The 15,185-nt window shown below is 46.4% G+C and overlaps 1 protein-coding gene across 4 annotated transcripts in view; it reads left to right on the top strand.

Annotated features, from left to right (window-relative positions):
• The first annotated feature begins 815 nt into the window (after positions 1-815).
• The window catches only part of IDNK (IDNK gluconokinase), a 261,636-nt gene continuing 247,266 nt past the window's right edge, over positions 816-15,185 (top strand). For 2 of the 4 annotated variants that reach the window (XM_069625880.1, XM_069625879.1), the window contains exons 1-2: positions 816-938; positions 5,495-5,525. In XM_069625880.1, coding sequence (XP_069481981.1) covers positions 901-938; positions 5,495-5,525 — 69 coding nt within the window. In that variant the 5' untranslated portion in view covers positions 816-900. Of the gene's footprint in view, positions 939-1,740; positions 1,893-5,494; positions 5,526-15,185 lie in introns of those variants that run through there. The other 2 variants (XM_069625878.1, XM_069625877.1) reach the window with 1 other exon arrangement.

Below are 15,185 nucleotides of genomic sequence, written 5' to 3'. Positions count from 1 at the left end.
ACAGTGTCATGAATATTTGGATATTATTTTGGATTCGTTTCCAGTGGAACCTTCAAAAAAGCTAACACTTTTTAGAAAAATGTTAAACGGTCCAATAAAATGAGCGCTCCAGTTGCCTTTCCACCTGTCTCAGGCGGTGTCAGGGGCCATGTTACAAAGTATCAGTGACAGGCTTGATTGATCAGGGCAGGACACTTTTTGCAACATTATGTAAGCCTCTTCCTCCTTTTTTTATCCTTCACACCTGTTCTTCTTTTCTTTTTTATTGTATTATTTGTTTCCTTCTTTAATTATTTTATTGTTGTTTCGTCTTGTTTTCCTTTCTTTCTATCTTTCATTGGCTGTGGTTTTCTTGTTTTTTTCTTGTCAGAAACTTTCCCTGCCACCATTCGTTCCTTCCTTCCTTTCCTTCTTTAACTCATTCCTCCTTTGCCTTTATTTCATGTTATCCTTCTTTCCTTCATGCCATCATTTTCTCTTTGCTTCTTTCCTTTCGTCATTCCATTTACTTTTTTGTTTCTTTCCATCTCCCTTTCCATCATTCATTCCAACCGTCCTTTACTTTTTCCTCCATAGTTAAATTCAGAATTACATCATTGTATTTCATATTCAGCAATGTGATATTTTGTGACAAGAACAGCCATTACTTTCCAATTGTTGTACAAATTGGCAGTCACGATGTGTGTATTACCACCGTATCGTCTGCTGTATTCTTGGTCGCATTTCCTGCCGGAAGCGTGCAGCATTGTGACAGTGCCCGCCCCTGGGGGAGGTCCGTGCAGTGGGCGGCGAATGGGAGCCCTGGAGGACGGAGAGCCAGGTGGGGCGGAGTGGGCGCCCCGTCACACACCAGCGTGGGGACTGCACGGGCAGAGAGCACTTCCGCGTTGCACAGTCAGCATGCTCGTCGTAATCATGGGAGTGAGCGGCTCGGGGAAGTGGGTATTCAGTTTGCTGCACACAATGCAATGCATGAACGGGGCGTTTGGGGCTTTTTGAGTTCCTCTTCTGTGATTGATTACCCCTCGCTGCCCCCTCTATGAGGCAGCGTCCATCAGGAGCTGCAGCTAAGGGCGATGCATGGGGCGCTGACACTGCAGGGCCACCGTATGCTGTGCTGGAGCATTCAGCCCCCCAATTCCCAATTGTTCCAGCCCTCTTCTGTCGCTAGACTATGTGCCTGCCCTATCTTATAATAAGAGCTGACAGTAGAGGGCGCTGGTTGCTAGGGTACCGTGCGAGAATGTGTTAATTGCGTGATCTTTGAACTTTTCATTTGTGTTCAAAGTCTGCAGCACGGCGGGGCTTTTCGTGACATGTGTACCATTTGTTTTCAGAGCGAGTGTGACAAAGCAACGCCAGCAGGGAGGTTTGGGGGGAACCCGCTCCCGCTTTTCTTGCCCAGGCCGGGATTTCTTTTCGGTAAACTCATAGCTAGTTACAAGTTGTTGGCAAGTAGCATTTCTCTCTCCCACCACCCGAGTGCCTGACATCGACCCCGTTTTCAGCGACTGATACGAAATATATTATATGCGTTGAAGGGTTTTTTTTGGGGGGGGGAGCAAACAGTTGCCTTCTCATTGTCAACATCTAAAGAAATAAATACGCAGTGAATCATTATATTTGAGACGGGCTGTCTAAGAGCAGCTCCCGGCGCTTTGCCTTTAATAGCGCATCGGGCGCGGCTCCCAGAAACTGCCAGGCTTGCCGCTACCGCTCTGTGAGGGTGCTGCACTGTGAGGGTGTCGCGCAGTGAGGATGCTGCGCCGCGAAGGATGCGGTGGTTGCAAACATGTGGGGAGGTGGGGTCGACACCACCTGCTGTTTTGCTTTGCGAGAGTGTGTTGTAAGGAGCCAAACGAAAGGGCGGAAGGTATAAGGCCGAACACCAGGTATGCTCAGCGCTGGACATTGACCAAATCTAGTGGAGCAGGGGGAGGAGGTAGTAGGTTGGTGTGTGGGTTGGATTGCCAGTGCTGTGGGCGTGACTGTGGGGCGGAGGTAGGTGTTAAATAATGTGTGTGTCCTGAAGATCGGGCATCGGATGCGGGCTGCTGCTTTGCATGAAAACAAAGTGCATTTTGTCAGCATAAGAATTAATCACCAACAATTTATCAAATTAGGCCTCGGGTTTACATGGAATTGCGCGGCGGCAAGACGATTTTGCCACAGCGCAGCTCCATCTTATTCCGGCTCTATTCCTGCCCTGGATATACGCTTCTTTACGTTGTTTGGGGATGGGTGAACACACGTGCACACAGAAAGTGGTTGGTTGGCAGGGCATCCAAATTTGCTTTCCTTTTTGGCAGGTAAAGCAAGGGCAACCACAATGGGGGTGGCTAGGTATGTTTCTGAAGTTACTTGAGGGTGAGGGATGTCCCCAGCTATGTCGCCCACGCCCCCCTTCTCCACGCCTGCATTGCAATGCACAGGGTGGGAAAAAAGATTAAGCGTGGGGCATGCACACATAACATTGCAGATGAGTAGCTTATCCGATGTCATTTGGAACAGCATGGTGGCATCTATACCTGTCGCTATAGAGCTGCTCATCTATAACGCTATATGCAGATGGCTAGGAAAGCCAGGGTGAAGGCAAGTCCGAGAGGCTCAACCTTGGGAGGTCAGTGTCGCACTGGCTGACACTGTGCATTTATGACCAGTGGCAAAACATGCACAGCCCGTTTAACATGCACTCCTTGAAATGGCTGGAATCCTTGGCCCAGTCACTGGTCACACAATGTCTCGGAGTTATTCAACTCGTAGCAAGTTTTCGACGATGCTGTGTGTTCCGTGTACGAGTGAATGCTAAAAGCAGAAGTGTCCATACCTACGAGCTTTAATACCAGTTTCACCTTCTTAGACTGAACCGTCGGCAAATTGCTAAAACGTTTAACCCTTAACGAAGCAAAGTGTGTTCGTTACAGGAGACTGTTAAGGATATTCATTTGAAGATGACCTCAAGTCCTTTCTCGCTGACACCGTCCAGAGCGGGGGTTAGGACCTTTTTAGAACCAAAGGAGACCTATTTCCACATACCTAAGAAATGCTTGCTGTGTGCAGTGATGGGCCAGCATGTTCACACGCCTAGACCGTCCCGTTTGGTCTGAGATCAGCCCGCTGCATGTTCACCAGGTTTTGGCTCCTTTGATAGGCCTTTTACAAGCAGAGGGAATTCTGGGATACCTGCATTTGGATTTCAGTTGCGTTACTGCGCTACCCAGGGACATTTCATATGATATGATAGGTTATTTATAACGTGCTTAATCCCCAGAGGTTTCTAATCAAGGACCCGGGGGTTTTCAAACCTGTGGTGCTCGGAGTCATCGTGCTTCCAAGTCGAGCACGTTCCTGCTGAACTATACCCCTGAGACGATCTTTGGGCTCTTACACCAAGATGGCCCTTTTTTATTTGTTTACTTATTTATTTATTTTAAAGCATGGGCCTAGGTCGAGAGCAGCAGAGGGCTTTTCAAAGTGTGGGTAGCCAGCATTTGGACTGCCATCTTTTAACAGTCGCGCAGTACTGTGAAGTCTGTGCATCAATATGTGCGTCCATCTGAATTAGTCCTTGGTCGGGTATCATCGAAAGAGCCATGTTTTGAGAGATGTGCAAAATTGGAGAATTGTGGGGGCATTCCGAGCCGACACCAGGATCGAGTTGATTCAAGCCGCTTGATCATTTTGCCGCGCAAGGAGTGTCTGCCACCAGGTATGTGCAGCTTGGCCACTAGGTACGCTGGTGTGCTACTCATGACTGGCTTATAGATGATACATGCAGTGGCGGGAAGAAGGGTTTGCTTTTTCAAAGGGTAGAGATTCTGAGCCAGGCTATTTGGGCCTTCTTGGCTATGTGTTTCTGGAAGGACAGAGTGCCCTTCTTCTCGTCTGAGGTCATGGGTGGTCAACCATCTGAAGGTTCACCTTATTCTTTCCCTCCAATCCACATGAATTCCCAAGCTCACTAGAAGGAGACTGAGGTTGTGTGAGACCCTGATGAGGCCTCCACAATCTCCTATCATATGAGTGGGAGGTCGCGCTTGTGTGCTGCTGCTTCTCTGTTTTGTTTCACACCTCCATACCAGGAATGAAGCTGCAAACGGAAACGCGAACAAGCTCAGTAGCTTTTCTATTTACCCGATTTCCACAGCTTCTTATTTTTCTACTTGTGCCACACCCTCTCACCTGAGAATACTTCAGTGGGACCCAAGTTGAGTGGGACACTTACCACGAAAGGTTCCGGTTAAGTACATTGGACAATAAACAAAAAACCCAGGAAGTTCTGGTGGCTCCCCCTAGAGGGGATCTCTGGTATCTGCTTCTGATACCTCCCTCTCAGGTGGTGGGTTGGAATCCTCCGCCTTAAAACGTCTCAGTCAAAATTAGACAATACATTCGAAAGCTGGTGGCTTTGAAAGGGTGTCGCGAGCAGCCACATTGTCAGAACCGGCAGCAGTGGGTAATGAACAAAAAGCGAAGCTTTCAGAGATTGTGCTTCATGTTCTTGAGCCTAGGGTGCTAGAGCAGTCAGAAATCTGTACATAATATGTGAAAAGACCAAAGAGTATTAGGCGTCAAGGCTGATGTAATCACATTGAAAAAAATGGGTGCATTTTCTGGGACTAATGTTACACAGTGAGACCTCTTAGCTATAACGCGTCTCAACAGCGACACATAACTGGCTCTATGATGGGCTGGAGGTGTCAGGTAATATTATCCCCATACATATGGTCGCCATACATAATGTTGCTGGGAAAAGGTCACAGCGACATTATATATGGTCACCATATATATGGGGTCAAGAGAAGTGGGGAGTCCCCCGCTCCCATTGGGGAAAAAAAGAAAGGTTTTGATGGTTGCGGGGTGGGGGGGTGACATTTTTTGCAGGGACATTTTTACATGGAACCGGGCTGGAGCAGTGGACAGGAAGTGACATCTGACAGGAAGTGACTGATGGGAGTAGAGGGTGGATGTCTTGTCTAAACTGAGCAGTCCGTGTCACGTGTGTGGATTTGTGGTACTGTATTTCCCGGCAAGTATTATTACAATGTGCGCATGGACATTGAGTTGTTCTCCAATCCTTTGTAATTCGAAGGTACTAGTTCTACAAAACAAAATGGCGAGCCCACAAGAGTTTAGCAGGCAGCGGACGAATTTCCTTGTTTTTTTTTAAACATGTGATTTTACTAGTGCTTGTGAAATCAAAAGACTAATAGAATACCATTGGGGGGGAGGGGGAGAGCCCACAGGATGGGCTGCAATGCCTCAATTAGGCAAACGGTAATACGGTATACACTACAGGAAGTGCAATGAATGGGTGCGTGCAGCTCTTCGCAGGGCACCTCGCTTTTCTAGGGGTGGGGGCGTTGCGCTGTAGAATAGTCCACCCGGAATGAAAGAGCTTCACCGGGCTGATGTGTGTGGGGCTGATCAAATGCATCGAGAGCAAAGAGTAAGCGGCGCTGCTTTAATATTCTGCGTGTTCTTTGTTTTGCAGGAGCACCGTAGGCGCACTGCTCGCGAGCCAGGTACAGAGTGATCTATTATTTAATCGTTATTCACAGAACATGTCAACAACTGCTCTTCTTGCTCTAGGGGCGGGTATGTGCCTCTTGGGGGACCTTGATCTGCCAAAGAAAAGAATGAGCCAGGCTCCATCTACCCTGCCTGTCAAGTCGATATTTTAGAAATACTGGTGTTGTCCAATGGTGTTGTCTTTGGGGGTCTTCTCTTTAGAGCCAGTTAGAAAGGCGAGGGCGAGGTCAGCAGAGGGAAGGGTAGCATGCAGCGCCGCGCATGCAGTGTGGCCCGTGGGATGCCGGGGCCTGGATGCTGAATCGCCCCCCTGTCTGCTCAGAAGATACCTAAAAGGTAGCAGTGATCGAATTGTTAGGGCTTTGCTTGGGTCAGCTGGCGTTGCTCTGTCACATTGGTACATGTGCAGGATTCCAAGAGAAGAAAAGGTGGTGTGGACGCCCGAGAACACACGGGCATCCATTTCCATTGGGTTCACGTTCATCATAATGTAGCATAATATGCGTGCGCATACGTTTTACGCGTGCTTTTTACACCATGCCATATGATCATTGATTTGCATGGCAGAGATGGGGCACGGCGGAAATTACTGTTTCAACCACTCATCCTCTCTGCACACCAGCAAGCATTTCTGACCGTCCTTTTCATGCTGGCGCAAATGCTTTGGAGTGATATATGGAATTCTTTTGCTTTTTCCTCCCCCACCTTCCTTCTGTCCACCACATCGCCCCGAACGCTTCCTACTCTCGACTACTTCTTTCCTACCTCTGCATCAAAATTAGTGCCCATCCTTCGCAGTGCCGACCCATCTTGTGCTCCTATCGTCCCGTTTGCTCTTCATACGGTCTCAGTCATATTCCCTTATGTCTCTGAGCTCTTTAGCCTGCCTCCTTCTCTTCTGGAATCTTCCCTGCCTGCTTCAAATTTGCAACTGTCCTATCTCATTTGAAGAAACACATTGCACTCCAAACATCTCTGCAAACTGCCGCCCAGTTTCTTTCCTTCCCCATTATTCAAAGGTCCTTGAATGGAGATCTCGAGGATAATGGCCTTGGAGAGTCACTTCCATGTGGCTTCCATAGCAGTCCCTCCACTGAGACTACACTTATGCACACATTTCCAACTTTCTCTCTAATGCTCGCCACTCCAAACTCTCTTGTATACTCATCTTTTTAGTGGTACACCCCTATTTGGCGCCGCCGTTTCGGCGCGGGCCAGTTTGGCGCGACCTCTTCGGCGCGGCGGCCAGTAAGGCACGCCCGATTTGGCGCAGAAGCCTTTCTGGTGCCGTCGATTTGGCGCGAGGGGTGTTTGGACGTGGCTGACATTGCAGCCACGTCTAAACACCCTCGCGCCAAATACAAATGGATTAAAGTATGCCTGGCACACGGCATGCCATTATATTGTATTGCAAAGTCGATATGTGTATTGCTTGAAAAACGCAGGTACAAGGGGTCCGTTTAGCAGGAACATGTGCTTTATAATGATTCCAAAAGTGAACTGAGTGGAAACGAAAATGATCGAGAAATGAGTCGTTTTTCTTTTCCCTATTCAATAAACCAAGACAGACATACTACTCCTATCATGCAGAAAATGTGCAATGCTGGATACACGTGCACCGTCCTACACAAAGAGAGGAGTGAACAGAAGCCGGCAATTCCCCTGGAACTGTGAACACGACTCCACCAAACGCACCTGATGAGCACTAATAGCCGACAAATGGATCAAACCCACTTCTTGAAGGAAGTATGACAGGACACTGAACTGCTTACTAAACGAGAGTGCAACACTGCAGAGAGCCACCAAGGCGCATGTGATTTAGACCAGCCCAATATCGTTATGACTGCGTCCATCGTTAGATAATATTTCCGGATTTTTTTTTCAGGTCTCAAAAAGCATCGAAGTGATTGTGTGGGCCATTTGGCTTGGAACCAGCCTGCTTTGCGCCATTAAGGTCTAATTACAATTGCATTATTATCGTAAGAGCTATAGAAACAAAGAAGTGCTGTGTAGCCTTTCCTCGTAGTGTCCTACTGTATTTTTAGACCTCTCCATCGCATTGGACACTCAACCACTCCCCTCTCCTTCTTACTCTCAAGGACCAGGACCATGGGTTTCACAAATCTGCTCTCATCTATAATGTCACTCCTTTAAAATCACACGTAACTTTCTAATCTGTGACCCCACCACTCTCCCTGTCAGCATCTCCTAAGGATCAGTCCTTGAACCTCTGCTCTTAACCCTCTATACCTCTGCCTGACGAAGTGTTATCTCGTCCTCTTGCTTTCACTATCATCTCTCTGCTGCCAACACTCAAATGTTATTTTCCTTTCTCTCCTTCACTCCATCCATCTTGGAACGGATTACCAACTATCTCACTGCAATGCTTGGCTCTCTGCTCCCTCATGCTGAATGCTTCCAAAATTAAAGTTACCTTTCTCCAGAACTCCAACACCTTCCCTCCCCTCTTCGATCTAGTTCCTGTCTGTTGCACAAGGGGGGAATTTGGTATTGCGCCAGCTATCAGACTTGAATAAACACCTTGAGTCAATAGGATGATTTGAGAATTATAATCCAGTATGTCATCAAACATGGCTTCAAAAAGGATTTCTTGACCTCAGTACGTGTTTCTCCACTGTGCCTCCAGTGGGATGTCGGGAGGTTTTATAGAATCGCAACTTAAAATGTTTCCTTTTTTTGTTGTTCTGTTGCAGGTTGTCTTGCAAATTAATATTCTAACTTTTTCTCTTAAAAGTTGCTCCTTGCATATATGGAGTTTCCTTTTTGGTGAAAATCATCAAGGATCCCGTTGTCCTCGTGGTTGGTTTGTTTGTTTTATTATTTATATTGCGCACCAGACCCAAGGGTATTAGGGAGTGGTTTTGAAACGCCAACCCACGGCAGAGAAGAAAAGTGTAGAAACACGTGTTGAGGTCAAGAAATCCTTTTTGAAGCCATGTTTGATGACATACTAAATTGGTTTATAACTCCCAAATCATCATATTGACTCAGTGTTCATTCACTTCTGATAGGTGGAGCAATACCAAATGTCCCCCTTGTGCAACTATATCATTTATTAGTATTGGGCAGACACAATACTGGGACATTCTTGCCGACAGCTATATGGTCAAAATATTAGCTGGGATTTGCCAGTAAGTGGACTATTGCCTGCACGCTTTCCTATAAATCTCTTTCCTCTCTGATCTTCGTGTTCCCTCATCCAAGGCTCACAACTTTGGGGTCATCTTTGATGAAAACCTCCGACTGCAACAATTCATCACTACCAGGGCCGCCTGCTGCTCGTATAAACCTTCTCAACAGTCTCACGTACTCAGCAATGAACAAAAACCTTAATCCACCCCTTTTGTGTTCGGAAAACTCTGCTTTTGCCTACTGTTTGTGCTTGTTCTCTACACCTTCCTACCTTTAGACAAAGTCCTCTACTTTTCTAATTGCCCTCTCTACAACCTACCCAGATCCTCACCCGCTTTTACCTATTGACACCAGGCTGGTTGGCTCTCCATGCACAACAATTCCCTTTTCAAGTCCAATCTCCAAGTCTTCAAAGTATGAATGGTCACGCTCCTCAGTACCTGGCTGACTGTATCGCTGTCTACTCGCCTTCTGGGGAACTGTTCTGGATCACGATTGGGAGGGAAATTCTGGATGCCATTTCAAACAAGCTTCTTCACTCTTACCAAAAGGATGGTCACCACTGCCTCAGGTGGGCTACAGTGACCCTCAATCTGTCATGGTTCAAGAAATTCTTTCATCTGCTGACTTCTGAAGAGGCATGCACCCATTAACAGTGTTGGATCAAGGGAGGGCAGAGAGCCTCATTTCCGAAGAGGACATTCCGGCTTGCCGTCAGTGCTCACTCTGATGTAGAGGAGGTTTCTGAACCTGAAATATCCAGGAGAACAATCCAGGGTACCCATTCCTGGCAAGTCTGCCACCATCCTAGTCGAATGGTGAACCAAATACCAGCTGATGCCGCAGCCTTGCCTGTCTATCGGACTCAAAGACTATGGGCCTCATTTCGAGTTTGTCAGTAGTAATTTTGCTGAACTACTGTCAAACAGAATTACTGTTATCATCACTTGGGCTGGCGGATTTACCGCCGGATTACAAGTGGTGGTAGGCGGTGTTAGTCCCCATTTTTTTGGAGTCCATAGGACTTCATGGGGATTTCAGCAGGATTACCACCAGCGGTAAGTCTGCCGATTTTTGGCCGTTAAGGAGGCAGATTTTCCTCCAGCGTTTTGCTGGAGGAAAATCCTCCACCTCACTGCCAAATCTGTAGTACGGGTGAGCGGTAATGTGGTCGTAATGGAATTTCTGGACCAGTACCGCCGTTTTTACTGCGCTGCCATATTCATAATGAGGCCCTATTTGGCCTGGACTGTGAATAGTCTGGGTGCCTCATGATCTTGTACAGAGCAGTGAACAGCTTTGTTGTTTGGGGGGATTTTAAGCACAATGGTACATAGGCCCTATAGGAAGTGCCCCCCCCAGTCTCGGATGAACGCAACTGCAAAATGTGGCTGGGGAACGAGAGGATGAAGGCTGGGCAATCCAGACCTTCATTGTGCTTCTGATACATCTCAGTCCTGCGCCACAATTTGGCCTTACGCCTCTTTGAGCGACGGCCATGACCTGTGGTCAGCCTACTTGGCCACATAACAATGGGCCTGTCTGCACAAATTTAGGGTGTATAAAATCATGTTGTATATCTTTTATTCTTGGCAAGGATCTTGGATTTGTGCTGCCAGGCCTCATGGGAAAAGCTCCAAGACTGGCCTGAACCTCATGATACAAATAAGGACGTCTCAAGGCATTGATGGATTTTGCTTGTGGGTCCAGTTGATCCCCTGGTGGGACTAGAAATTCCTCCAATTCAAATAAATGTCACTATGTGCGAGTGGCCTGAACTATGCAATTTGTGGAGAAAATAGTGTGCAGCCAGCAGGGGTATTTTTATTTTAATTATTTATTGAGTATTTATATTGCGCCTATACACAAGCGTTTCAAGGCGCAACAAGAAAGAGGGTGGGGAAACGGGAAGACAAAACAAAAATGATCCTACTAGGCCTTGTGTCATTCATAATGTGCAAATGCAGTAGAGAGAGTGCAAGGGGGGGAGGGTGCTGTTCGGGGTGGAAGAGCCCATTAGAACGAGTGGCAGGGGAAGCTAGGTGGTCAGAGCAAGGGAAGGGAGGTCCACGAGCAAAGTGCGAGGAAGTGGGGTGGAAGGGCTACACAGTGCAGGCCAACAGGCTAGTGTGAGGGAAGGGGTCCAGAAGGGCAATTGCAGGTGAGAGGGGCGGTGGGGGGGGGCAGGGGAGACCAAGTGCAGGGGTAGACAGGAATTCGGGGGACCTGGTGCCATGTAAGACTCTGAGGTAATAAGGTAGCCAGTCAAGAGACAGACAGGGGCATTAGCAAGGGAGGGGGAGCGGGAAGAGCATTAAAGTAAGGTCTAGAGAAGCTTCTGAAACTTATGGAGATCCGGTTCAAGTCTTGGAGGGGCATGGAGTCCATTCCAGAGGGAGGCACCTACTGAGAAGAGAGATCTACCCTCTACTTGGAAAAGTGTCTGATCTGTAGAGAGTAAGAGCCAGACGACCAAAGTGATCTAGCAGGGAGGTATTTAGGGAGCGAGAGAGTCGTATGTAGAGGGGTCACAGGCCCCAGAAAGTCTTGTGGATGATGCAGAGTCTTGAACTTGACCCTCGCAGAAACCGGGAGCCAGTGGAGAGATTTTAAGGCTGGAGAGATGTAGTACCTGGGGTTAAGGCCAATAATTAGTCTTGCAGTCCTATTCTGGATTAGTTGAAGGGGGCAAAGGGAGGAATTAGGCAGATTGAGGAAGAGGCTGTTACAGTAGTCCAGCCTAGAGAGGACTAGAGCTCTGGACACATTGAATTTCTGGGGGAAGGGGAGGAGAGGGTGAATGCCTCTGAGGAGGTGAAGCAGAAACAGGGCCTTCTTGGCAAGGTCCGAGATGTGAGGAGAGAACGAGAGAGAGGAGTCGAAGATGACACAAAGGTTTTTGCCTCACAAGAGGGTGAGGGGAAGGGGCCCATGGAGGTAGGCCATAGTGTGGGAGTTAAGGAGGGAATAGGGGTCCCAATGAGAAGGATCTCTCTCTCACATGTCCGGTTCTTGTTTAGATCTTATATTTACATCTTCTCTTATTACATCCCCTGCATCTTCTCTCCCGGTCTTTTTATCAGACCATCATCTTCTTTCGGATTCTATCACTTTAACGTCTCCTTCTCGCACCATGTCTTTCCCAACTTCTTCTTACTCTCGGCGCGATCTGTACAATTTCAATAGTACACTCTTAATTTCTACTTGCACTCTTAATATGGCTTCCTCTGCATCCTTTTCCACTCTTGACAGCTGATGAGCTTGCATCCGTTATTTCTTCCTCTCTCTCCTCATCGCTTGACTCACCCTACCCCTCCTCAACTATTTATCCCACACGAAAACCTCCTCAACCAAGGCTCTCTCCCCACCTCCGCGCCATGCGACATGTTCTTCGGTGACTAGAAAGATGCTGGTTGAAGCTAAAAATGTCAGGAAACCACAGTTCCTATGCCTCTTACCATGCTCTGTATGACAACTGTCTCCACTCTGCCAAACAAACTTATTTCTCGGATCTTTTACACTCACTCTTCTCATCTTAGACTGTTCTTTCAAACTCTTTCCCGTCTCCTTGCTCCCTGTACCTGCGATCACTCGATCAATTCCACTCTTACTGCTTCCGATCTTGCGCTTTATTTCACTTCTAAGGTCTCTTCCTTTCGATCTGCTATTGAATCTTCTATCAAGCAATCAACACCTTTTTCCCCTTTTACCTATTTGGTATCTCCTAGGGAGATCTTTGCTGAGTTCCTCCCTATTACTAATAAGGATACTTCTTTCCTTCTAGCTTGAGCTCATCCTACCTCTTCCCCCACGGACTCTATCCCATTTGCACTTATTCCTAAAGTCTACCCTTTACTTGTTCCTTACCTTACAATCCTGTTTAACTCTTGTCTATCATCTTCCATTTTTCCATCCTCATTTAAGCACGCTACTATCATTCCAATTCTGAAGAAACCTTCTGCTCATGTATCCTCTGCTTCTAACTTCCGTCCTGTTTCACTCTTACTGTATCTCTCTATAATTCTTGAACGCATTGTTTATTCTCAGGTCTCCACTTTTGTCTCTCAAAATTCTATTCTTCCTTGTTTCCAGTCTGGGTTCCGTCCTGACTATTCCACAGAGACTGCACTCCTTTCTGTTTTTGACTCCCTGCACATCATTCTAAACACTCTGCTCATTCTTTTAGATCGTTCTGCAGCTTTCGACACTGTTGACCGCACGATCCTATTATCTGCTTTCGCTTCCTTTGGTTTTTCTGGCTCTATTTTATCTTGCGAGTCATACCTGTCCCATAGGACTTTCTCAGTCTCTTGGGCCGGGGTATCCATCAGAACATTTCTGCTTACCTATGGTGTTCCTCAAGGCTCTGTCCTTGATCCTTTCCTCTTCTCCTTCTATATATCCTCACTTGCTGGTGTTATTTCTTCCTTTGGACTATCTCACATTTTTTACCCTGATGACACTCAACTCTTTTTATCCTTTCTGCACTTCATTGATGATATCCACCTTAAGATTAGTACCTGTCTTCTTGCTATTCAATCTTGGATGGAGGACCACTTCTTGGTACTCAATGCTGCTAAAACCGAGGTTATTTTCTTTCCATCTACTACCATTTCACCTCCTCTTCTCCCCCCCCCCCATGCATATGATTTGCCCAGCACAATTACCTACTTCTTCTGTCGCCCGTAATCTGGCTATTTATTTAGACCCAGATCTCTCCTTTAGTCATCACACTATCTGTCCGTTCTTGTCGATTCCATTTTCACAATATTCCGAAAGCCCATCCTTTCATGACATTTAAGGCCACTCAACTCCTGGTGTCTGCCCTGATCTTTCCGCGGCTCTTCTATTGTTCCTCTACCCTCTTGGGACTTCCTTTATCTCGTCTTGCGCCCCTGCAATCTGTATTCAACTCTTCCCTTCGGGTTCTATGTCTCCTTGCTCCCCGTGACTCCATCTCATCCTCTCTGATAGACTTGGGATGGTTCTCTTTTCATCACTTTTTAAAATTAAATATTTTGTGTCTAGTTTCAAATCTCAGTTGTACAACTACCACACCCAGAATATTTTCTTGTCGAGGGGTCTGTGATGTAGTAGGGTGAGGACAACGTAATACAAAAAGGAATCACAGACTACCTCCTTCTCCTGTGTTACACCAATAGTTAGGCCCACAAAAAGTGACAAAAAGTTGACCTGTGTCAACAGGCATAGACAAGACTCAAACCCTTCTAAATCTTGCACAAGAAACTCTGAATGTATTTATTTCACAAGTAGTTTCCTTATTACAAGATATAATGTTAAAAAACTTGAATTGCAACATAGTTTTCACACATACAAAAGACAGTTCTACATCATTCTACCTGAGTTAGTATACAAAAAAGACTAGCATCTCTGTTATGCCATCTAATCATAAATTCTACAACAAGAAACAGGGTATTCTTTAAGGTGTTTGCGTTAGTTATTGAACTCCTTGTGGCAGAGCGATTTCACAATGTGATGTCTTATTCAACTGGACCTTTTTGTATCAATAGTCTCTTCCTATTTTGCACATGTTTTTGATGTTCCTATGTTAGGCACCTTCGCCCTTGTTCTATCTTGTAACCATCTCTCTTCACTGTTTTTCCTCGTCCCTCTCAAGTAGTGAATGACCGTTACATCCACAAGATTTTTATTTTGGCTGGATGTTTATTAAGGTTATATGTTGACGCACTGCATTTCGGCCTATAGAAACGGGATAAACCCCAACCTTGGTAGGTTTTCCTGACGGTTTGAAAGGCCTTTGTCAGGACAGGTAATGGTTTCTTTAGTGGAATTTAATCTTCTAACCCTTCATTTGAAGCACTCTTGTTTAGAAGACAGATACAGGGACAGTTTCCCTATTTCTGAGTCGCTTTGTCGGGCCAGTATTTTTAACTCTTGGTCATTGTAGGGTGCAAAATGTCGCTGGGCAAATCAGGAGGACTGGACTTCCTCTTGTCAGTCATCGTCTGTCTTAGTTTTAAAGACTGTCCATGGCTCCGGTTGACTGTGAGTGGATACCGTTCATCAAAGAATCAGACGCCAGATGGCGAGTGTGAATCTCATCTATACCTGTTGACATATGTCAACTTTTTGTCACTTTTTGTGGGCCCAAAAATTGGTGAAAGACAGGAGAAGGAGGTAGTCTAGTTTTTCAAATCTCTCCATGGTCTCGCAGCCTCTTATCTCTCCTCTCTCATCTCATTGTTTACTCCTTCTCGCTCACTCTGCTCTTCTTCTTATTGTCCCTCAATCTCGTTTCCGTTCCTTCTCTCTTCTTGTGCCTCTACACTGGAATGCTCTCCCACTCTCTCTTCATTCTATCTCTCTCTACTCTTCTTTCCGGGTCTCTTTGAGATCTTATCTTCTTTTTACTGGTTAATGAAGGTTAATTGTAACCACAGATTTACGCTGTGTTTCGAATTTTTCTTTCCATAATAAATGTACCGTTTCTGTCTTATCTACAGCGCTTTGGTGTAAAG

This window comes from Ambystoma mexicanum, chromosome 6p (genome assembly GCF_040938575.1).
Source record: "Ambystoma mexicanum isolate Mex_15411 chromosome 6p, UKY_AmexF1_1, whole genome shotgun sequence".
Taxonomy (NCBI): Eukaryota; Metazoa; Chordata; class Amphibia; order Caudata; family Ambystomatidae; genus Ambystoma; species Ambystoma mexicanum.
This window is presented reverse-complemented; position numbering and strand designations above follow the sequence as displayed.